Source organism: Platalea leucorodia (genome assembly GCF_965183815.1).
Source record: "Platalea leucorodia genome assembly, chromosome: 12".
Taxonomy (NCBI): Eukaryota; Metazoa; Chordata; class Aves; order Pelecaniformes; family Threskiornithidae; genus Platalea; species Platalea leucorodia.
Window position 1 is genome coordinate 7,079,845 of NC_138834.1, and position 23,526 is coordinate 7,103,370.

At 38.7% G+C, this 23,526-nt stretch overlaps 1 protein-coding gene across 2 annotated transcripts in view; it reads right to left on the bottom strand.

The window, feature by feature from the left end:
* Positions 1-4,960: 4,960 nt before the first annotated feature.
* Positions 4,961-23,526, bottom strand: part of IFT81 (intraflagellar transport 81) — a 43,490-nt gene continuing 24,924 nt past the window's right edge. For both annotated transcript variants that reach the window (XM_082324691.1, XM_082324692.1), the window contains 8 exons: positions 18,299-18,448; positions 16,211-16,339; positions 14,991-15,080; positions 13,880-13,966; positions 12,223-12,294; positions 12,044-12,129; positions 7,188-7,233; positions 4,961-6,256 (listed from right to left, as the gene is read on the bottom strand). In XM_082324691.1, the coding sequence (XP_082180817.1) occupies positions 6,074-6,256; positions 7,188-7,233; positions 12,044-12,129; positions 12,223-12,294; positions 13,880-13,966; positions 14,991-15,080; positions 16,211-16,339; positions 18,299-18,448 (843 nt within the window). In that variant the 3' untranslated portion in view covers positions 4,961-6,073. The remainder of the gene's footprint in view (positions 6,257-7,187; positions 7,234-12,043; positions 12,130-12,222; positions 12,295-13,879; positions 13,967-14,990; positions 15,081-16,210; positions 16,340-18,298; positions 18,449-23,526) is intronic.

The window sequence follows — 23,526 nt, forward strand, 5'->3', positions numbered from 1 at the left end:
GAGCAGTCTAATCAGCCTACGTAAAATGAAAATGAAGCAGAGAAATCCTTTAGGACAAAAGATGCAACACGAATGTAAAATATTAGTGGAACAGGTTGTCTGTGGGTGACTTTCAACGTTCTGATACAGCTCTGTTTTCTTTTTAATATGCTATAAAAACATGGCAAGCTTTAAAGCACGGAATAAGGGAGATGGGTACAATGTTTTATAAATACTTAAAAAAATTCAAACGTTTTTGAATGCTGCAGGCCACAGAATGCAGTCTTGGAGCAATGCATCATTTAACTAGCAGTTGATAAGCAAAATGCATCATTTTCATGTGATTTTTAATTTTTGAATTTTCAGCTTTTAGAATCCCAAATTAATCAGCCCTTTTTGCTTTCGGTAATGCTTCACTAATGGCTCTGAGATTTCTGTGATAACTGCAAAGAAATGCCTAAACACTAGTTTACTTGCCAGAAGATGCTGCAATAGTGTAAACTAAGTAAACTGCTGAATTATTCATATTTTATAACCTTAGAGTTTCAACTGCTATTTAAAAAACAGTAATCCAGTTTAAAAAAAAGCATTAAAACCCTACAAATTTTAATTGCAGAAAATCTTAAGAATTTTGTGGGTAGGGTTTTTTTTCCGTATGAACCAGTTGTAAAATTCATAAAGAAGAAACTCTGAGATTAATTCCTTCATTATTTCCCTTACATGGTTATTATTTGTACATGATGTATGCCTTTATGGTTTTGTTGTTGTTGCTCCCTAAGTGCCAGGCATATTTTCTATTCCATTCCAGGGAAAAGAAGTAGGGAGAAAGGAATTTATCTTTGACAATTGGTAAGATCCCATTTTCCATACTCCTATCAACTGCATTTTTTTCTGGTATTAGCAAAACGTGCAGGATTTGGCTTTATCCTATTTCAAGAGTAGACCTAATTAACTGCTTATTGTATAAATGAGTGGGTTTAAAACTTGAGCAGTTGCAATACAATTTAGAAGCTTGAAAATGACACGTTATTAGCTTGAGTAGATCCGTTTGCAGGAAAAGAACTCTACTTCTTGGCATTCAGCAAATGCTGGTTGTGTTTGCAAAAACATACTTTTTTTCAAAACTGTGAGAAATGGAAATGCAAAAAAAAGGTAAAAATATACTTTTTAAAAAATAATAAATATAAGTAATGCCTTTAAGTACAAGCTAATGCATAAAGTTGTATTTCAGTGATAAACACTATAAATACTCCAGCGCTACATTTGTGCGAGAGAGCCTCTCATAGATGCTGAATAAAAATTGAACCTTATTGCTAAGGACTTGTGTATTTTGATTGCTTGTGCTGAGAAAAAGTTCCACAAACATTTATTTTTTGTTATAAATTAGACTGCGTCTAATGGAGCATTGATTTGTGTTGGATGAAAGTTGTTATTTTAGATAATTACGGTTCTATTTTATTCTCTGTGTCTTCTAAATCTGATGCTGGCCCTTTAATTCCTGCTTGTTCTGTCAGGAGGAAGAATACAGCGCTAAATCCAGCAGACCTTATTTTGGCAAAACTCCCGCTGAAGTCAGTGAGGGTTTCGTGAAAGTAAGGACTGCGTGATTTGTCTCGCAGTTCCTGCTGATTATTTGGAGTATGTTTGCTCCCCCCCTCAAACAGCAGAGCTCCTCGTCGAGTTTAACATCACCACGGCGCAGTGGCTTACAGCGGTTTTTTGTCTGTAAACTAGAATCATGAAAATCAGTGTAATCCAATTGCGAAAAATACCCTTTTCATCCAATGACCTTGGAATAAAACGGATTGCCTTGGGAGTTCGGAGACTGCTACTATGGAACTAAGCTACAGAAACAGGGACACTGAGAATTTGGAGAACCCATTTTAAATTCATGCTGAGAATTTAAAGAACTCTTTAAACAAGCTGGAAATAGGTCAAATTCTGATTGTTAAAAAACAGCTACCCAATTGGGTGTTGCCCAGACAGGTGGTACTTTGTGATAAAATTGTTGATTCGTGTAATACTTCCTCACTGGAACACTGGCATGTCCATGAAAATTTCAATTCTGTTTCCATTACAGATTGCAGTAGAGAAAGGCAGCGGAAGAGTTAACAGCGTTCCTTCAGCAGGAAACCTACTGCTACAAACGATAACGCAGAGCACACGTTCGGATTCAGTTCTTTGGTTTTTTCACTTAAGTCTGGGCAAATACAGGGCCAACGAGAGAAACCAGATCTGCAAGCATCAGCGCTCTCCTCATCCACAGACAAGATGACGGAGTCACAGCTTCCCACACTCCGCTGTGTCAACGTGTCATGACCTTTCTCCCAAGGGGACACCTTTCGGGTGACAGCACTTCAGTCTCCGTGGTCTTTCAGTCATACATCTGTCTGCCTTCATGTGGAAGCTGGCTCCAGGCTGGCCAAACACTGCCAGAGTGGTGATTTAGGAATCGGACTGATACTGCCAAACGGCTCTCGCAGATCACTTGCTGAGGGCAGCCACCAGGTAGTTAGCAGTGAGCTTTCAGCCGCTGTTCATCTGGGCCAGACATGAAATAGTGATCTAAGGAGAAGCAGCTTTGTGCTTCATTTCCAGTTCCTGAACCAGCAAGTCACTCGGCGAACAGATTTTATATTGCTGATTGGGGACTCTACTATCCATGCTTATTAATCAGAACATCTCATTGTGAGGACATTTTCTAGGCACTGAACTGGTGCTAAATACTTCTGCCGTATTGTAGTTTGTAACAGTGAGCAGCATCGTACTGCTGCATCAAGAAAGCTCTGGAAATCAGTATATTTAAACATAATAAATACAATCGCAGGGCCTAACTTTTATGATTGTGGCCAACTATATGCATATGACTTCATTAGTAGTAATATCCGTGTGAGTAAAGATACACAAATAAGTAATCCTAGATTTGGGTTACTTAGGGAAGTCTAAGAACATTTCTTTTATCTATTGTAGTTCAAATGGAAGTAAAATGGTATCACTAATATAAACAAAATAATCTGATACCCAGATGGTAAAATGGCTGTCATATAACTCGGTAGATGTACTGTTTTCTCATGCCTATTTGTGATGCCTGTAACTATTTCATCTCTTAGGTCCATGTGGAACTTGCCTGTAGCTCTAAGGACAGCTGAAGTCAACATGACTAAATAATGCAAAACTGCAGAATACTATAGTAGATTTATAGCTGGAATACTTCCTCATCCAGTTCTGGGTAAAGATAAGGAGAAGCCTTTTGAAACAAAGTAAGCTGCTGCTCATGAGTGACTGCTCAGATCAGTGTTACAACTGGAAGAAATTTGGTAAGTGCTGGAGCCCCAAATTTAGCTATGCACGTTTTTGATTTATTTGGACCTTCACAAGGGAAAGGCAGGTATTTTTCCATATGGTTATGTTTAATCTTATTAGTTAACTGGCTAGACTGTTAATAATAACAAAGTAAAAAAATTACAAGTAAGCTTTTTGTTGCAAGTAAAGATAAAAACTGTGAAATTCAAAGATTTTTGAACACTCCCATCAAATCATGAACTAGGTGGAAAAGCCAGTGAACAGAATCCATTAAAGTTGCATTTATTAAATGTCCACTTATATAAAAAGCTAAAAATAGCATTTGAGTTTTTCCAGTTTTCTTTTCGCAACAGTTATGATTTTCTGCTTCATCTCAGAAAGTCATTTTGCTGCTGCTGTAGTGTATAATCTGTGTGCCCTTTCTTGGTGCAGTACAAATGACAGAACACTAATCAGATCAGAACAACAATCACGTCATCTTTGAGTAACTAGCAATAAACTGTTTTTACAAGGAAGAAAGATGAACTATTTTTAGGGTAACTCTGAACAGAAAAACAGAAAATGATTATACTCAATCTTACTCTACATCATTGCCCATGAATTTCAAAAGCATTGCTTTTTCCTGGGCAGCAGGCTAATCCCTGTAATACGTCTTTGCATAAATGGTCTCGTCAAATAGGGTTTTTCAGGTTTTGTTAAAAGCTTTGACTTGAAGTATATAAACTCCCCTTTCTCCCTGCCCTGTCTGGTGACTCTGAACCATAGGCTGATTCCTAAGTAACCTAAATGCCCATGTTTGGCGATTATCCTGTTTTCAGCATGTCTCGCATCTCGTTGTCTGTGTTATTTTACTATTGCTGGCAAGTATTCAGCAAAACCCTCCTTTAGAAGTCCGGGTATATGACTACCATGACTTTCTTCAGATCAACAGGCCCTACGGTGCAACGCAGGTGAAGTATGGCAACAACGGTACAGGGCTAGCAGGGAGAACATGTATAGGTGTCTGGAGATGGCTGTGCCCACACTATATAGACTGCATATGCCCTCCTCCTGAGCTTCTCCCTTCCCATCGGTATGGTCTCCCTTCAGTGCCTTACCAAAGCCCGCTCTCCTGCCGTGTAATCAGCTCGTGGAAGCAGTGGGTGGTGGCAGCGCCGCACATTCTCCCCACCCCGGCCAGCGCTACCTGTGCCTGTGTCCTACACAACCGCCTGCCTTCCACACTCACTGAAAATGTGCGTAGGGGAAAATGTGCTGCTTCTCCTTGCCCTGGGAAAGATCAGCGTGCAGCTGTTGAGAAAGACTATCTTCAGCTATTCAGCAGTGTGGGAGGGCTTACATGAGGATGTCCTGTGAATCTGGATCTGAGACCCACTCCTTACACACGCCCCGCAGTTTTGAACCCTTTGGGGGGCATCTGAAATAAATTTCATTAAATGACCCATTCAAACCTTTTTTGCCTGTGGCCCAGCAAGCTACTTCTCACTAACAATTTATCTTCTTTCAGCTAAGAAATGTAAAAAAAAAGAATACCATACAGTAAAAACTTAGTCATCAGATTTTATTTTAGTTCTGTTAACAAATATATTTAATGCAAAGGCAAACTAGGAACTATATAATTACCATACTCTCTCTTGATATACCAAACAGCAGAAGATCTCATAGTTATGTACCAGAGAAAGCGAAATTATTTTTTATGTCCTGAAAAGACATTTTACTTCAGGCAGGAAAAACTAAAAAAAAAACCAAACCCCACTCTCTAGATATTCAGTAAGCCAAGAGACTAAAGAAGAACAGCAGGAGTTCTGGTCCCGCAGACTTATCTCTCTGCTTCTGATCTTTGATTGTGGCTAAGAGGTGCTCATCCGAAACGATGAAGCGTGAAGGACAGTTTCAAGCCTCACCTACGTTCCTCTTACCCTGGGTCAGCTGTGGGTCTCATGATGCAATTTGAAGGCAGTGACAGTTGCCTATAGCTCACAGGTCAAAGCCAGAGTACATGGCAGCCTTGCCTATCAACCTGTTTTGCATACCCTAACACATGCAAGAGCCACTGTGCCATATTTACGTCCATCAGTAACCCTCCATCCCTGGGATGACCCTAAATAGAAGAAGAAAAAATACAACAAAAAACAACAACGGAAGATAATGGAAAAAACTCAGAATCCAAGTAATTGTTCTCAGAACCTACGCCTGACGCTGTAGCAATGAACTGTCTCCTGGAAGCACAATCGGTTTAATTCAACCGTGCAAGGAAAGTATGACTAGGAGTGTGCAGGCAAGGTCCGTGCAGCTCAGAGCGAAAATGGCTCCATTCTTGCCAGTCACACTAGATGAATAAAGACAATAGGGAAGGAGAGGGCCAAGCCAGGAGGGCCACAATTATACAATATCAAGTCCCAGGCCTTGCAAAAACGTAACCTAAGTGATAGAGAATAAGGAGCAGAGCAATTACGTAAGTTTTCTGTGACCCTGGAGAAGGATTTCTTTTACTTTGATCTCTCTGCAGATGCATGCCATTCCCAGCCTCATAAAACAAAGATTTACGATGAGGTTCACCCTAGCGCAGCTCTCATAACAGATCTTCCTAACCACGTTATGTTGTCACTTAAACAATGGAGGAAAAGCTTTGTAGAGCACTTAGTTGCTCTCTTTGTTTATCCACCACAACCAAATAATGTACAACAAATGTATGTAGAAGTGATGAAAGCAACAATATTTAGTAAGAGGTTACCTTCAGGAAGCCAACACACTGTCGTCCTCCTTTATGTTGGTATCAAGAAGGAAGAATTCATAATACAAGCCTATCTTTACCTCCTTCCTGAATGACTTGACCAATGGCCGTTTGATTTTGTTGTTTCAGAAAACATTCTCTCTTACATTCCATTAACTGCTGAAAATCCTGCCACATTTTAATTTGCTTCATATTTGGCCCGTGACTTTCCCGTACAACTTTCTGCTTCTCTCGTAATTTCTGTTAAAAATACAAAAATATTAGATTTTTGGAACAGTTCTATGCCACAAAAATTGCTCACATAGGCAGCCTGGAATGACAAAGATTTTTATATGCTACTGAAATATTATTTTGTTCAAGTTGATAACACTCCTTGCAAGTGATAAATGCATTAACACCTGGGGCTTGGGTATCGGCTTTGTACCGATTGACAATTATTCCAATGTTTTCAAACTGCCTAAATAATGGTCTGTTGTATTTGAGAAGTTATGCTAAAATTCTGAGCTCTTGCAGTATCAAGTTGCAAGCTGCAAAGGATTCATATCATGATATTATAAACATGAAATTAATGTTTTACAATGAAACCTGCTCCCAATTATTAATAGTGGGAGCCCAAACCTGTAGACATCACTCACAGACTTTCAGAAAAAGGAAACTAATAAAAGAAAGACGTTTAGTGTGAATTGGTAAGCCTAACCTCGTCCATGCTGATCTGAGCCTCATGCAAGATTAAAAATGGACAACTGCTTTTGTTTAACACTGCCGCGCTGATGATCCCCTGGCCTTTAATAACAGTGATAAGGCTGACAGGCTCAAAATTTATTGTCTTCAACAGGTTGCTTTATATACAACATAAAATTTGAGCTGGCACAGTTTGTTATGCCCATGTTTCAGTTTCTTATCCCAATGGTTTTCAGGGAATGTGCTGTCACGTTAAGCTGTTTGACTATCTTTTACAAGCGGCTCATGCTACACTCTGCAGGAAATCAAGCCCTGCAGAGTGAGCGTGATCTCTTTTCAGGGTATTAGTTACCAATGCCAGCAGTAATGGAATTTTCTTTGTAGGCTGCAATATGCTTTTTATAAAAGACTGACCACAGCCTTTGGTAATAAGCCCCACAAAAAAAATGAACTGTACAATGTTTTTACAAGGTAAAAACCTCATTCTTACCTTCCCAAGGTTTTCTTGTTCAAGGATCATTCGTGTATACTGTTCTCTAAAGGAAATATAAAATCATTTTATTACGATTTTATTTAGTTCTATGTAATAGGACAGAATAACGATGCAAGCATCGAAAATTATGAAAGGATTGGGAGGGTCATAAATGAGATAGAGGAGGAAGCATGAAGAAACCTTTTTGTCATTGGACAACGCATCCCTCGACATCAAGGATCAGATCTCTCTGATTCTCTCAGTTTTGCAGTTGGGAAAAGTGATACTGGATAAGATCTCTTACAATTTTGAAGCAGGCATGATTACCGCTCCTTCCAGCTTGAAGACAACAGCAAGATCACTTAGATAAGATATACTTGATCCCTTTTTAATAGTGCATTTATCCTGGTGATATTCTGAGGTTAGCCAGCGGCCTCACTTGTGCAAGCGTCAGAGGTTACAAACCCACAGCCCTTAACTGCTGTGAACGTAGCGTTAGAATGAGTGGGAAAATACAGGAATGAAGGGGAATAGTATTTCACCCCAGGTTCGACAAATCCAATGACTGCAATGGAACCGCTGTGCGTTCCTCGCTTTCAGAAAACAGCCGTCACATTTAGGTGCCTAAATATAGGCTTAGAAGCATAACTGTTGACATTCATTATTAAAAATCTTGGCTGTACACCTTTGTCTGTAACAAGTGGCTGGATCACTTTCTGACATATGCAAACTTGATACATGAAATCTGACAATATAATATGCAAACCGTAACAGCACGATTCAGATACATTACTGTCTACTTATTTTAAAATTTACTGAAATGTGACAATAAAAAAACGCTTCACTGATTCACTTGGAAAAAAAAAAAAAATCAATGATTCTATTCTGTGTGTAACAGGTACACTTAGAGGTTGAGAGTTTGCTCGTGGAATACAAAATAACCCGGCTCATCTAAAGAACTTCCCAAATCGCTCAGGGTAGAAGAACATCGCATAGAGAAATCCTAATTTCCAGAAAGAAATATCCGCCTTCATGATACCAGAGTGTGAAGGCTTGCTAGCGCGTGGTGAGCAGCCGTGTAGAACCAAGGCATTGCGTTTCTTATATTCCTTCCATTTCTAAGTACTCCAGGCTTTTGACTGGAGCACTTGGGGCCCCTGGCCACCTGGTCCTGCCTGCCACGCTCCCCGCAGAACGGACGTGCAAGGAATGAAGCGGGATCATTTTATGATCTCTCACTCTTGGACAATTCTAGCCCGAACAAATGAGAGCCGTCTTGAGGCTGCTCCAAGGGCTGCGCTGCACAGCTGATCCCTAGCAATCCTCACCAAATCAAAGAGATGGAAAGCCACGCTGAATCTTATTTCCACTGGCACACAGCATATGTTCACACACATTTGGCCTCAAGAACATAATTTCTTTTTTTAAGTAGAGTTTTCAAAGTAATCATCAGAAGATTAGATGTCTTTCCTACTAAGTTTTCCTTTACTATTTATAAGGATGACTGGAAAGAATGCAACTTAATAACTTCATTTAAAAACACCCAACTTTCTATTTTTAGAAAAGAAAATTAACTTTTCACATTCCTAAGAAGTGACTCCACGGAACAGAGAGTTTATATTCAATAAAGAGGGTCGGAATTAAGACATTTTTTGTTCAATACGTTGTTAGGAAAGTGCTGTTCTATTTATGGTTCATTTTTACTCCGTTTACATTCCAGTGCCTGCTGAAAAATACATTCACATTCTAAAAGGATGTCTAGAAAAAAATTTTACCGTCTCATTTTATATTTTGCAAAGATCTCTATATTGTACCTTGTTGTAATTCATTTAAATGCGACAGGTCTGCGACCTCTTACAGAAGGTCAAAAATGTGTATAGTCACGGCGAGCGGGATAATTTCCCTAGCTTCTGTGCCCACAGTTAGCAAGTGAAACAGGGACAGCGGAGAAAGTGGTAATGCTCCCTTCGCATTCTCCTCACCATACCCGGAATTACATAGTTGGACTCACGCTTAATTCCAGCATTTGGCTTTGATGGCTTGTCTGTGTGAATGCTCACATTGTGGATGTTCATTTCACAAGTGTTTCAGCTGGAGCATTTTTTGCTTAGCATCTGTGAATAAACTCAGACCCTCCCCTTCCCTGCGAGGCCATAAAAGGAGAGCGCCTGCTGTTTGACCCGCATTTCCTCTCAGCTGCTTGGCTGAGCTGTCTTGCCTTTCATACTAATGAATATTCACACGATCACTACGATTTTTCTCACAGCCACATCTCTTTTCAGCCTTCTGCTTAATTTTGCTGTTTCATCATCTTTCATTAGGCAAATCTTTTATTCCCTACAGCCTTCCATTATTTTGTGGGATGGAATAAGAAGCTTCTTACCCTCCACTCACATTCTATCTCCTCCTCCTTTTCTTCTCCCACCCTAACGTTCGTAATTTTGATTCTTTTCTTACTCTTATTTTTCCAACGTTGTTTGCTACCTAGTGCTTAAACATTTTCATGCCTCAGATCCTTGCAGAAGGTCTCTGTGATGGATATTCATCTAGCCCTTCATTTCCTAGTGACCTCTGCCTTGTGTTCTAGAACCGCAGGAGATGCGGCTCCACGGGTACCAGTGCAAGGTGCACCGGGACGGCTTCTGTCATGAAGGATCTGATAAAGGAAGAGGACCTCATCTCTCAGTGTCTCCTGAGGGGATCCCTGGAGTTTTCTCACTCAGTTTGACACGTCGCTATCCCTCTCAATGGCCCCATTCCAGAGCCCATAAAATCTTAGTGGGCAGCTACTGCCTTTTTTCACTCTATGAGCGAAGAAATTGCCTCTGGCGGTACTGAATGACATTTGATTACGTATGCTACCAACTAACGGTGCTTCCCTCGTTGCCACCACTACAACAGAAAGGTCCAGAAATTATTCCGAAAGGTAAAAAGTCCTAAGAGGACAGATATCTTGGGAAATTAATTTATTCTTCCACCTCCTTTGAGAAGTGACAGATAACTACTGTTTGTCTTTTCCCATTGTGATGTCAGCATGTTGGACGGTCTGAAGCTTTCAAATGGAATGTAGAATGATTATTAATTATCTAATTAAGCAGTTCTATCTTTGCTTTGCCACTCAGTCGTGTTCTTAAATTGTTTTGTGAATGGGACAATTCTGTGAAGCATTTTGGCACATTGTACAGAAGACTGTACGCGAAGCACAGCTCTGACATGACAGATTACACAGATCTCAAGCAACAATCTGTCCTGTCTCTGAAATACAAATGCAAAAACCTAAGAAAAGGCCTCGCATCAAGGAACTCTATTGCTGTGGCTTTTTAAAGCCTGAGCAATAAAGCAATCTGGAGGAATGCTGATTGATGCAGACTGTGAGATGGAGAGGTACAAGGCAGAGCTGATGCCCCCTCTGCTCTGACCTAAAATGATAAACTCTATGGAGATTCCTTGGTGCGGTAATGACTACACCTTTAAGGAGACCCAATCCTACTTTCAAAACATCAGAGTGTTTTTCACTCATTCCATTCACTAAAAAATTAAACAAAAAGACCCTTGATCAAACCCAGCAAACATGAATTTTAAAACTACTGTTCTGATAATTATTTTCATGACTGAGAAATACTATGGTGTGAAAGCCAAGGACCACTTTGTAAAACTAGTGACAACAGTTTAAGCTTGTTTATTTTGTTGACAGCTAGGATCTAAGAAATTTTTTGGGGGTCAAAGATAAAACTAGCTGGAAAACAGAATTTCTATGTCATGCAAAATTCTGGAATTTTGAAAAAGCAATTATGAAGAATAAAAAACAGAATAAATTTTTGACACTTTTACCAAATGAAAGTTATAAATGTTTTGGTTTGGATTTTCCTGATGTTTAATTTTGATGGAGCTGAACCTGCTTGTTGACTTTATTGCCTGAATTTTGTTTCGACTTTTATATTGCATTAAAAGATTGAACATAGCCAAAATTTTAAACTGAGTATTTAAAAAAAAAATATTTAGTATGCAGTAAAGTGCAAAAAAATCTATATGACATGGTAACGTTTAGACTTCTTAGCACAGATAACTAATTCAAAATATCTCGTTCTCAGAAAACATTTCAATCTTTGGCAGGACTGCATCATTTAAAATAGAAAACTACGCCAAAAAAAATCCTCAGCTCAATTCATAACCTTTTCTGCTTCTCTCCCTACCAGGCAAAGGCAAGGCGTCCTGAAAAAACTCCCAGGATGAAGCAACTTGTCTATATTTACATTCAATTAAATTGAATGTAAAGATGAAGGCTAGTGTGATGCTGCAGAACAGTATTCATTCTACCTCAAGTAAGAACGGCAAATAGGAGCAAACCAAAATCCATTTAGGATGAGTATATGCAGTCCCCTGTTCCTGTCCCAGTGATGGCGACCGCTATTATACCTGAAAGGAGGGTAGAAGATTTGCAAGAAATGGCCAGAATCCAAGGGCAGCATATGGTTGCTCTCTGAGAGGTGGTAGACCTTCTACTCCTGCACGCTGGAGTCTCAGGGGGAAACTTGGCAGCGGCATTATGTCTGGTAGAGCCACACTTCCTGCAGGACCCAGCTGAAGCACAGCTTCTCTGAGCTTGTGCCAACAGGGGCTGCAAGTTAAAACCGCTATCTGGGGCCTATAATCTCCAGCAGGAAGGGAAAATCTTTTGGTATGTCTGAGAGAACTCGTAGGTTTACAGCAGTATATACTGGAATTCGAGATGCTTATTTTTAGATTATTATAGTGTTTCTAAATTTATCAGGTGAACTCCTCCAGTTCAAATGCCACTGAGAAAATTCCTAACTTCAACCTCAGTTCATGAACATCCTCAAGTTAACACAAAGGAAACATGTTAATATACTTACCGAATTGCCTTTCGTCGCTCCTGTGGGTCTGGGGAGACGTATGCCTTCATTTCTTCTTTAGCACGCTGCAGCTGTATTTCTAGGTTCTATAAAGAAATACATAATTTTAAAATATATATATATATTATAATTCCTATTTCACTTCACAATGAACAATTTGGTCCCTCTTGCGATCTTACCTTTTTCATGCAGTTAATATAACGGTAGTTGCTTTCTTCCTGAGCACACTCCTCCAGAAGTCCTTTCACTTCCTGTAGTACAAGAATAAGATTTCAAAGGACATCGTAACCGAAAGTCCACAGGAGATGCCCTGTGTTGCTATATAACCCTATAAACCACGAGAGTCCGTAACAGAAACAAGCATAATACTGAATTGATATTTTCTTAAATGGTTATAAAAGGCTTCTGTAAAGCACAAATTATAAAGTGAAAGACAATGGACTTTTTTTAGATTTGCAGTTTCAGTCACAGTTAGAGATGCTAAATGATTGTTAATAGGTGTTTATTAACATGACTGACTTCTAACAGACGCTTTCCAAGTGCTGCCAAGACTCTTGTTCCTAAGCACATCTTAAGTGCGAAATACAGTTGTGAATAAGCATTTCCTGGAACACATCTGCAAAATGTACGTTAGAAGCTACAGACATGTTAATAGTATGTTAATTAGCAATCAATAATTACGTTGAGGAGTATGGAGATAGCAGGTTAGTCCCATCCCTAAATGGTCCATACCAAAAAACCCCTAATAATCCAAACGGAATTCATGTACTCCAGGTTGCACAGCAGTTGTCTACTCCAAAGCTCTGCCACTGTCTGATTTTGAGACCATCAGCTGGAAAGCTGAATTCTACTGTTCAGCTGCGAGAGTTTGCTGACAGCCATGTCCAGCTTAATCAGTGGATGTGATTGTCATCGTGTGTCAGAAAACGACTAAGATTTGTCTGCCAAGAAAAAAAAGCCTTGATTGCTATTGTAAAATAGTTCTTATGGAAGGTCTACTTCATAGTAGGTTCATCTGTGGATTCTTTTCTTTTGCTTGGATTAAGCCATACAAAGGTACTTTTAGTGCAGGAAAAGAATTATCTACATATTCACGCACACTTTAAATGTACGCCTTTTTTATTTTGAAATATATCCCTCGTGTGGGCAAGCCCTTGAAAAATCAAGTCCAGATAAAATTCACAGGAGGAGACCTAGCGAGACAAAGCAGATTCATATAAACATATTAATATTGGTGCGTCTGTCCCCACCTTAAAGGATCGCGGTGGTCCCTAGAAGTGCTATAGTTCAAGCAATGCATAAACTACATACACCCAGGCTCTTAGATATACCCATTTGGTTGTATTTTTAAAAAACTATTGTATGCAAGAATGCAAGACAGTCACATTTAATGAAGTATCTTTGCCATCAATTTCAGTACATTAATCATCCATTGGACTGGTTGCTAACTTAATGAATCTGCTAAATCCATATAAAGATTTGTCTCGATAAATTAATCCTTATTTTACGATCAAATTGTTTCCTAAGAGATGCTATCTAGGTCAGCAGGATTTCTGGCAGATGCATCTTCTTTTACGATATCCTTGCTAATCAAAGCTGGACGCCGGTGGATGGACCGATGTACCGGAGTTCATTTGTTGCTATTCGGAACAGGAGATGTGTGCGACTGTAGCTAGTCCACAGCAGCTTCAGGCATGATTTGCAGAGTTGTGGATCACCATTGCCTCATTTCCACCTGAAGTGGATTGGTACTTTCCATATCCAGAGGGAAGGCGGGGGAAATATTGTACCACAGTGAATAACACATTGCACCGCGTTTATTAACCACCATCTTACCTGTTCCAGCGCAGAGCGATTGCTCTCTAACCCCGCTGCACAACTGTCGTATTGGATTTTTTTTTCATCGCATTCTTGAGTTAATTCCTTATGTGAAAAGGGCAAAAGGGTGCATAAATGAAATCTTCAATTGACTGACATGTGACATTCAGGCAGACTGTGTTCCTGTCGGTCTCACACATCAACCTCAGCTATTGGCACGCTCACAGACACTTACATAAACCTAGCAGGCACATGGGTGTCATTACACACGGGGAAGCCACGAGCCTCCGCTCGCATACTGGAGGATCAGCTGCATACACCACAACACGGCATGCAAATTTCCTCTCCCAGCCACATCCATAGCTGTAATGCGGTAGGTTAGAAGGGCAGGGTTTGCAAGAAGAAAGGAAAAATAATTATAAAAATAGAGATTAGGAAAGGATTAATATACTTGCTACCTGTGAAAAGTCAGCTTTCTAGTTGTACACAACAAACACCTTAGCTGGATTTAATTTGCTGATGCTTTTAATAGAACCATTAAAAGTAAGTTTTCTGGAAATTCGGTTGATAGATCAATGGATAGCTCTATTTACTTCTGTGGCAATGAGCCAACTTAGAGCAGCTGTGGACCTGAATGACTTTTTTCCAGCTCTCTATAAAATTCTGAAAACAAATGGATAAATCTGTCATTCCTACAGACTAATACAGGACTTAGATCAATGTATTCAACTATTTGGATGAGACATTATTTGCAATCCACTTAAAAAGGAGAGCGTTAGTTGAGATCATTAGTGATGAGATGCAGAAAAAGTTTTGAAACCAATTTGAAAACTAACTTTCCTATGGTTTTGAACCATGATTTTTAAATTTTCCCCTGGTGTAGTAATTTTTTTAAATTGCTATAAAGGACAAAATTTTCAACCTGATTTTGTGCCTGCCCTGCCAGCTTTTATGAATTCCAGTCTTTTAACATGTTGCCTGTTGCAAATCACTGTTGACCCACTCTGCTATTTCCAGCTTTCCTTCAGTGTTGATTATGTCCTTATACAGCACTACAGAGATCTGAAAATTAGACTTATTTGTGATTCTGACTTTATTTACACAGAACGAGAGAAGTGTTTCTACTAACTTGGCACTTTTGACGCAACTGTCTCAGTTCTTTGATAACAGGAGCTAGGCTTGCCTTCTTCTCTGCCACCATAGCATTCAGTTTTTTTACCTGACGGAGGGACAAAACAATATACATTAACAACATGATACTAATAGTACATTTATATAATGAGGAATGTGAAAATGAAGAGAAGAAAACCGAAATATGGAGAGAAAAAATGTGCAATGAAGACTGAACTATATATAAAATAACATATGTTCAGGCCTAATTAACAAAGGGAAAGAGCCCATCTTGCAGCGGGGTCATTACCACAAATGAGACAAATTCTGCTCCAATTGTTTCAACTAAAAACACGAGAGAGAATTCAAGAAGACGCCCGTGTGCCAGACACCTAAAGAGCTCAAGGAGTAGGGGAGAATGAAGGAGTTGCATAGAGATGGACTGAGAGAAAGGAAGAAATCCTTATGAAAACAAGCACACAAAAAAACCTGCCTGCATAGGTTAAATAAAGTTTGAAAATGCTAAAACAGAGTCTCTTTAAAATATTTATACTGAAAATTCAAATTCAATCCAGCTTTCCATTTGGGAGTCGTTCTGTTTCAATTACACCACTTTATTTTAAAAGTGCCCTAATGATTTCAAAGAATGCTATTTTGCTTTTTGCTCTTATATAATATTTTCAAATTAGAAATTCAAGTTCTGTCTTGCTTCTAGGGCTATGTGGGAAGTTGAATTAAAACACGACAGATCTAAGGGCAATTGAAAATTAGCCTATAGAGAACAAGACATTTAGCTCTTTAGGCATATTAAGTGTTTTTTGAACAAATGCTTAACTCCAATGATTTACAAACATTTTAGAAAAATATTTTGTTACAGATTCAAACCATTCATCTCTTTCAAATAATGTGCAAATATGAAACCACTTCTGAAATCACAAAGAAGTCAAAAACCAAAGATGACAAGACTTGATATCCCTAATGTTTCTGAAGGGGAGGAAAGCAGGATTTTTTTTTTTTTTATAATTCTAAATTTCTTGTTCGTACATTAAAAGAAATGCACATTTTAGTAAACTTTTTCAAGATTACCTTTGTAGATGTATACTGTTTGAAAATATATTTTTATATATATAAATATAGATTAAAATAAAATTGAAAATCCAAACAAAAATATTAAACTTGGTTTTATATGCTGAGGAACCTGATATTCAAATAGAGGAAGTACTATAAGACAAAAATCACCATTTCTGACATGTTATCTAGTGTCCGGCCTTTCATTTCATCCATTTCACTCTTTACTGCAGATACTCTTTCCAGCTCCTCCTGGGTGTAACTGTATCCAGAAATACCTTTCTTGTCTTCAATAGCTTGCTGTAGGCACAAAAAGTAAATGCTGAACGTGAGTCCATTCATCAAGTAACACAGCAAATTCCTTCAGAGAGCCAAAATATTGTAAGAAAATGGAAAAGGTAAGTACTGTAATCAATTGATTTTAAAAGTGATTAATAATCTAGGTGCCTCAACAACTACCTTTTTGTCTAGTGCCTGCATAGTAGGATAATAACAACTTTCTGTAAATACACTGTTTGGTCATCCAGTGCCCAAGGAAATTAACAGAAAGTTTCCACAAAGTAAAGTGGGCTTTAGGTCAGGCTCTGAAGAAGTTCAATACGTAAAATCCAGATGCTTAATCTGAAGATGTAGCTAATTGTTTTTTAAACAACTGTCAAGCAAAACTACGTAAGTATTGTATTCATTATAGTGATTCTAATACCATCTTACCAAATCCTGGCATTGCATTACATAAACTTTACATTTAACTATATGTTGATGTAATGGTCTTTAGCAATGCTTGCTCCTGAAGTATGTAAGGAGGGTATTTTCTGTAATCTGAAAGCTAAGTGTTGATTAATGCATCCACAATTTGTTAAAAAGCAAAACATTCATTCTTAAAAGCGCCACGTATCTATGATCTCCAAGTCCGTTATCCTCAAAATCCTTTTGCAACCCTATGTTTAAGAAAAGACTTGCCTCTACCAGTGGCTACTGCTGCCATGACGGGAGCATTTTGCAGGCTGTAACAGCAGTGTGTTGTCTGACAGGGCTCGAAAAGCTACATTTGATTCTACGGGGAAAAAGTGTGCACCGGTCATCTGGTGGTAAGAGCTTCCTGAAGCCAAAGCTCTGTACTTTTACTATACGGTAGCTTAGAAAAGGTCAGACCTGCATGAGAATATACTGTTGACCATGTGTAGCCACTTCACGGAAAAACTAGTGCTTTGTCTCTGCTGTGGTTTTCCTGTGGGATGGCTAGCGTGCGATAGTTATCCTGCTGTGAAAAGTGAAAAGACGCATCCACACAGCTTCCTTCCAGCTGAGTAGCAATCACGAGAAAAAGCTCTGATCCGACTGCTTCGGTGCTGCTTTCTACCCAGGTAGCGGTTCTGGTTTTATTTTTAATTAAACCATGAATACCCTGTTGAGATAGTAGGACGCCATCCACTGCATCTATGTGAGTCTCTTTCCAAAGTCTATCCTATGTATTTTCATGCTTTCAATTTTCTTGTAAGACGGCAAATGCTTTTATGTTTAAAAATCCAAAATATGTACATATAACAAAACAGATGTAAGTACAAACAAAATATTCTGATAACAAAAATACTGGTATTAGAAGAAAATACTACAGCAGTAGATTTTTGAGAACTAAAAAGGGAACGTCTTTGCATTTGGGATGCGTGTATGTTCCTTGGACGCTTACAGTTATGCATAGCAGAAATCCTTCTCCTGCTATTCTGGCTTAGAAAAAGCATTCATCCAGTTTTAAATTTTTCACTTGCTGTGAAAGGCATTTTCTTCTAAATATTCCGGGGTTAGAATGTTTCTTTCCTGCTCCCTCTTTTTTTAAATACTATGCCTGTATATTTTGCAGCAGCAACTTGAAGCCTACTTGCCGTTGATAATTTTCAAAGCCCTTACTATCTATGTGGATACCAAAAACTAATTTAAGAATCCAGCCTTGCTCTGGCTGGAGTTAGTGAAGATTTACCATTGACTTTAAAAAGCAGGGTCAAGCCCCTCAGTCTAAAAAGAAACTGCAGAACAGGCATGACTGCCTGTAAGAAACAGTTGCTGAACAGAAAGTACAGCCGCTTAGCATAGTCAACAGACAAAAATAAATGTTATACCCTAATGACTCTTTCACTAACGACAGCAGGAGAGCTGAGGAGGATCTGCATTAAAAACTTAACAGAACAACATCCATCTTATGATATAGCTGTTATCAGGGAAGGAAGGGTGACGGGCTGCGGTAGCAGTAAATGCTTGTGTTACCAACTGCTGCTGAAGAGCCTCGTGGCGCTGTTTTAGAAGTTCTTCTGTCCTCTGGAGGATACCATACTCAGCTGTAATTTCTGCTATTTCCAGTCGCTTCTTTTTATAAAATGTGTTTTTGCTCCGGAGCTTATTAACATAGAGTTTAAACTGGAATGAGAGAGAATAGAAATACCATTTAACTTAAAGCAAAAAAGGGCCTTATCGCAGACTGTTGCTATATAAAATGTAATTATTCTATTTGGACTGCGTATTGAAGATTAAGTGTTTAGAACAGAGGACTGGAATTCAGGATTCCCAGGGCCTATTTATTTTCAGCTCTGCATTTGTTCACTGAGTGAGATCAAAAAAAGCAACTCTCGCTTTCAGTTCCAGCTCACTCATTTGTAATAGTGAGATCATTGGGTTCTGCTCACCACCATTTGACAGTCGGAAAAGTAATTACTCTTTGCAAAATGTTGTGAAAATCATGAATAATAAAACAGTTAATGTAATAGTAATTTGCACTTCTAACAAGCACCAGATCAGCAGTTCGTAGCCCCAAAGAGCTCTGCAGAGCAAGAAACATTATGAGAAAGTGCAGAAAAACTGGAAGGGAAGAGGGCATGGGAAAAGACTAGCTTTTTTTTTTTTCAATGCTAGTTCTCGATAGATAAAATTTGTTGTTCTGTTTCCTTGACTCTTGCAGACCTAAGTTTTTAAAAATAGGAAAATAAAAGCAGTGTCCTTGCGTAGAAGCAGAGAAATGCAATATATATTTCACTCAAAATCCAAAGTAATGGAGAATTTATATTTTAATTAAAGACTAAGCAAAATAACACATATCCTTACATATCAACAGCCTTAGCCAATTTACATCTGAATCTGTGCGTGCTCAATTTGTAACACACATGAAATACCAGGTGTTGAAACAAACATGTAATGTTTTTCTTTGCCTTAATGTTTTCCATCTGTCAAACAGGCTTAGCTCTTATTCTTATATTTAATGTGAGAGCTGTGAGGCAAATGCCAGTCGCAGCTCAAAAATGCATTCAGATCCAGAGACGGAAAGCAAATAAAATTTATCAGAGCAAATGATGTAAGAACAGGCTTCAGAATGATCCTTGGTGAGTAGGGGCTCAGCATGTGCAGAATGAGCATAAACCAGGCAGCCCCAAGGAGGAAACCAGAGTCCCGCTATCACTGATACAAGTTTAAAACTCAAACATAAAAGAACTTAGCTTTTGAAATTTACATTAGTTTTTTCTTTTTGCAGAATTATGCCTCTCCCTTCTAAAGAATACATCCAAAAAACCAATGTGACCACAGCCTAAGAGCCCCCAGAGTAACTGTATGTTCTATAAAAAGTGTCCTGGGCAAAATGCCCAAAATGAAATCAACCCTGTTCATCTGCCATCCTGTGCAATATCTAGGCCAAAGCTGCTTCTCTCTTGCTATGCTCCAGAACTATTTTTAAAGCCAAAAGCTATAAACGTTTTTGGTGAAAGAACAAACCCACAAATTACTCAATGTGCTCTATGCAGATTGGACTATGTGTGGCTTTGGGATACCATTTTACATTGTGCGTACTACCTAGGACAAGGATAGACAAGGTCACCTAAGCCACAGCACTGCGCAGCGGAGGCAGCTCTGTTACAGTCAAACTGTCTTTGTTATATTATTGGCACGCTTAATAGAGTGTTACCAGAATGAATTCTTTTTCATAGCAAATTCAAGTATATCCTCTTAGTTAATACAAAAGACTTTTTTTTATTGCTTAGACTATACCGAGTTTTCTGTGATTTTCAAGAGATTATAAAAGTATAAATACAATCTCTCCAACTAACTGAGGAAAACCTAAGGGAAGCAGAGTCATCTGTCTCGATCGAGTAGTTCCAGAGATATTTCATTTGACCAGTGGAATATAGTAAAGAATGATGTAAAGGATTAAACTTACTTAAACTTAATATGTGACCACATACAGCTATCAAATCTAAACGATTTTCTGTCAGTTTATGCCAGGATGAAAAGCAAACTATTATTCTCTTCACTTCTATAGCTACTTTTAAGGTCTCGAAAATAGCTCGAGTGGGAGGCAGAGTATTTGCATATTCAATATTCAACGCATAATGCATTTTACAATGGAAGTCAAAGGATCTTGTTGATTAAAGAACTGATTCCACCAGTGTTCTATTATTAGTTGATTAAGTTAGGACTGTATAATAAAAATTTCATCCAAAACGAGCTACAGTTGCTCACGTTGACAAGCGAAACCTATTCATTTTAGGAGATGGATGTCTATCTTTCATCGCAATCTCTGGCTTTTTAGAAGCAAACTTAACCTTTCACATAGCTTTTATTGCAGCAAACAAGGTAAAACAAGATATGAACCACGGTAGCAAAGTGATAATATCTGTAGAAAATCAATCAATAGTTTGGCAGAATTTTCAAAAGACTTCACCTACTCCCAACGCGGCAGAGATTACCCCCTCAAAATCTCACTAACTGAAGGCTTCTTTAGATCCAGGGCCAAATTCAGAGCTGGAGTTATTAGCTCTGAGTCCACGTAAATCAGCAGCTTGTAGGGATCTTATGGCAAAATTAGGTTTCCTCAGCCTAAAGGCTGAGAATCATTCCGTAGGTTTCCAAAAATTAAAAATAAGCTTCTTGTAAAATACCAGCGCTTTCATTTGTGTAAGCATTACTTCTGAAGCTTTACACATCTCATGCTCCCATCTATATGTAGATGAAAAATCAAGCCCTTAAAATGCTATAAAACATTGTATTTTACTGCGGTAAAAGGTCTTTTAAATAATTTGAATAGTTCACAAAAGAATAACATTGTCTAACCATATCACTTTCCAGTTAACCAACCAAAAGGAATCCATTTCTGAGCCGCAGCATTTTCCCATAGACCAGGTCAACTGCTCCCTGCGTAGACACTCAGCAGGCTCAACCTACAGAGTTCCCATGGATCTGTCTGCCCGCAGTGATGTGCCGTTCAAGGCTATGTCCACCAGTAAGCTTTTCTTTCTCAAGCAACTTAACACAAATAGTTATTTAAGCTTCAAAGATTAAATGACTGGACAAGAACCAAATGCTGGCACTGAGTTAGCAGTTAAAGTAAACAAGGCTGGAGACCCGTGTTTGCTAGCCGAGTCGGAGCCCCCTGAGGTATAAAAACTATCCAAACGAAAGCAAAGCAAGATTCTGCTTTTTCACTTGGCTATTTTTATGGGTGACTGTAACATAACAAGCGTGGAATCTAGATTATGAAACAGAGTGAATGAAAACTGGACTTTGATCTCTCATATCGCGTCCTGCAGCACGCAGGTATCTAGCATCCCTGGGCAGATCTCCTGTGTTACCTTCCATTGTTATTGAAAGAATCCGGCAATGCCAGTACTTTATGCTTCTCCACTTATTACAGGCTGAAAGCGATTGCTATCAACAGATTAAGTCTTACCACACTTTTGTGAAGTAATTGGGTATTACGCCAATTCTAAATATGACAAAATCGAATCACGGCTATTAAAATGGCTTCTCCCGGACCAGACAGAGTCTGGCAGGTTACCCCGCTCCAGGAAAGCGCATAAGCACATTGAGCACATGCTGCGGTGCGTTGCTGAATTGGGATCAAAGCCCAGCTCCTCTAATGCTTACTCGTACGCTTTCACTGTAAGCCCATCATTTCGTCTCCTTAAAACTAACGTTTGGCCCATGTGAAGTTTTCACAAGGTTCTTATTCCAAGATTAGCATTAAAGGAGAAAATGGATAAGTTTCTTTTCAGACAAGAACAAATCCCAGATTAATCCCTCGCTTTCAAGTCAAATCTTCAAAAATGGTATTTGCTGGATTACTGTATCCATTTGATTGCGTTATAGTAATCAAAATAGTCTTCGTACGAAAGTACTACAGAAAATAAAGTATTAATTGTAAAAAAAAAAAAAGATTTCTTTCTGAAATGCATAATCTAAAAAAGGTTCCAAATAAACAGTTTTGTTAATAAAATTATTTGCATAAGCTCAATAATTGCAGAAAATCTTGGCAATCTCTATTTTTATTAAGACTTGAGGAACAGATGTTTTAATTTTCTAACTAGACCAATTAACGGGACACAGACTGTCCAAAGTATTAAAATTCAGTTAGGAAAAGTTCCTGATCATGACAGATTTTCCGCGTTTTTTCCTAAGAGGCTCTAAATATAAGCTAGTACAGCCACTGTTGGATACAGTTAATACCTCATACATAGAAGGTCAAAATTCTAAATGATACGAGCAGTATTACTTCAATCTATTAAAATGAAAGTATCCTACAGCCTGCTCATTAGGCAGATCAATCGGGAAAATTCTTCATTAGCATTAAGAAGGATATCTCTTCTAGGACTGCTTGCTTCTGGTCAGGGAAGAAGTATTAAAGTAGCCACTACTAATAATTTGGATCAATCAGAGTGTTTTTAATGAAAAACCATTTTCAGTTATCACTGAAAATGCACAGATCAATAAAACTGATGATTTATTCATGCCAGTGGGTGCTGAAAGAGCATTCAGTTCAGTGCAGATTTGTCTGAATCACTGCATACATTTGGCTTAAATGACGGTTAACTTCTTACGGCAAAAAGCTTCTGGCTCCTGGAAGAATCCTACGGATTTGCCGCTTTTGTTCCCACAACTTGAGTACCAGCTACTCTCCCGTTTTCATGCGTAAGGAGCCTCTGACAGACAGGGACACCACTGTACCCAGAACCTTAGTGAAAAGTTAAGAGAAAGGCAGCAAACTGACAGGATGATATATCCCGGGTCCTGGCTTAAACCATTTCATGTTCGAGTTGTGATGCTCCTTTATAGCTACTCTCTTAAAAATCCCTCCACCTAGTTTGGACCTAGATCACTGTTTGTGGTGGATTATTCAGATGGACCGGACGGTGTTAGAGGAAAAGTGACAAGATCTCTGGCCCAAGACTGACCGTTCTCTCTGTTTGCAAGCTGAAACATTTTTTCTACTGTTTTACCGGGGGGCAGGTAGGCATGGACGAGCACTTGTATGAAAAAAATGAAAATCCTTGTGTAAATGAATATGCAAACCTCACATGTCTGTTAACAAACTGATAGGACTTTCTATGCCCCATTCTCAAAACCACATTCATTTCAACTACTGTAGCTAAGCACAGCTATGATACTATTCTATTCTGATACCCTGGGAAAGTCTGGGTTCTTGGGGCCTTATGCTGAACTCTGAAAAGTACGAT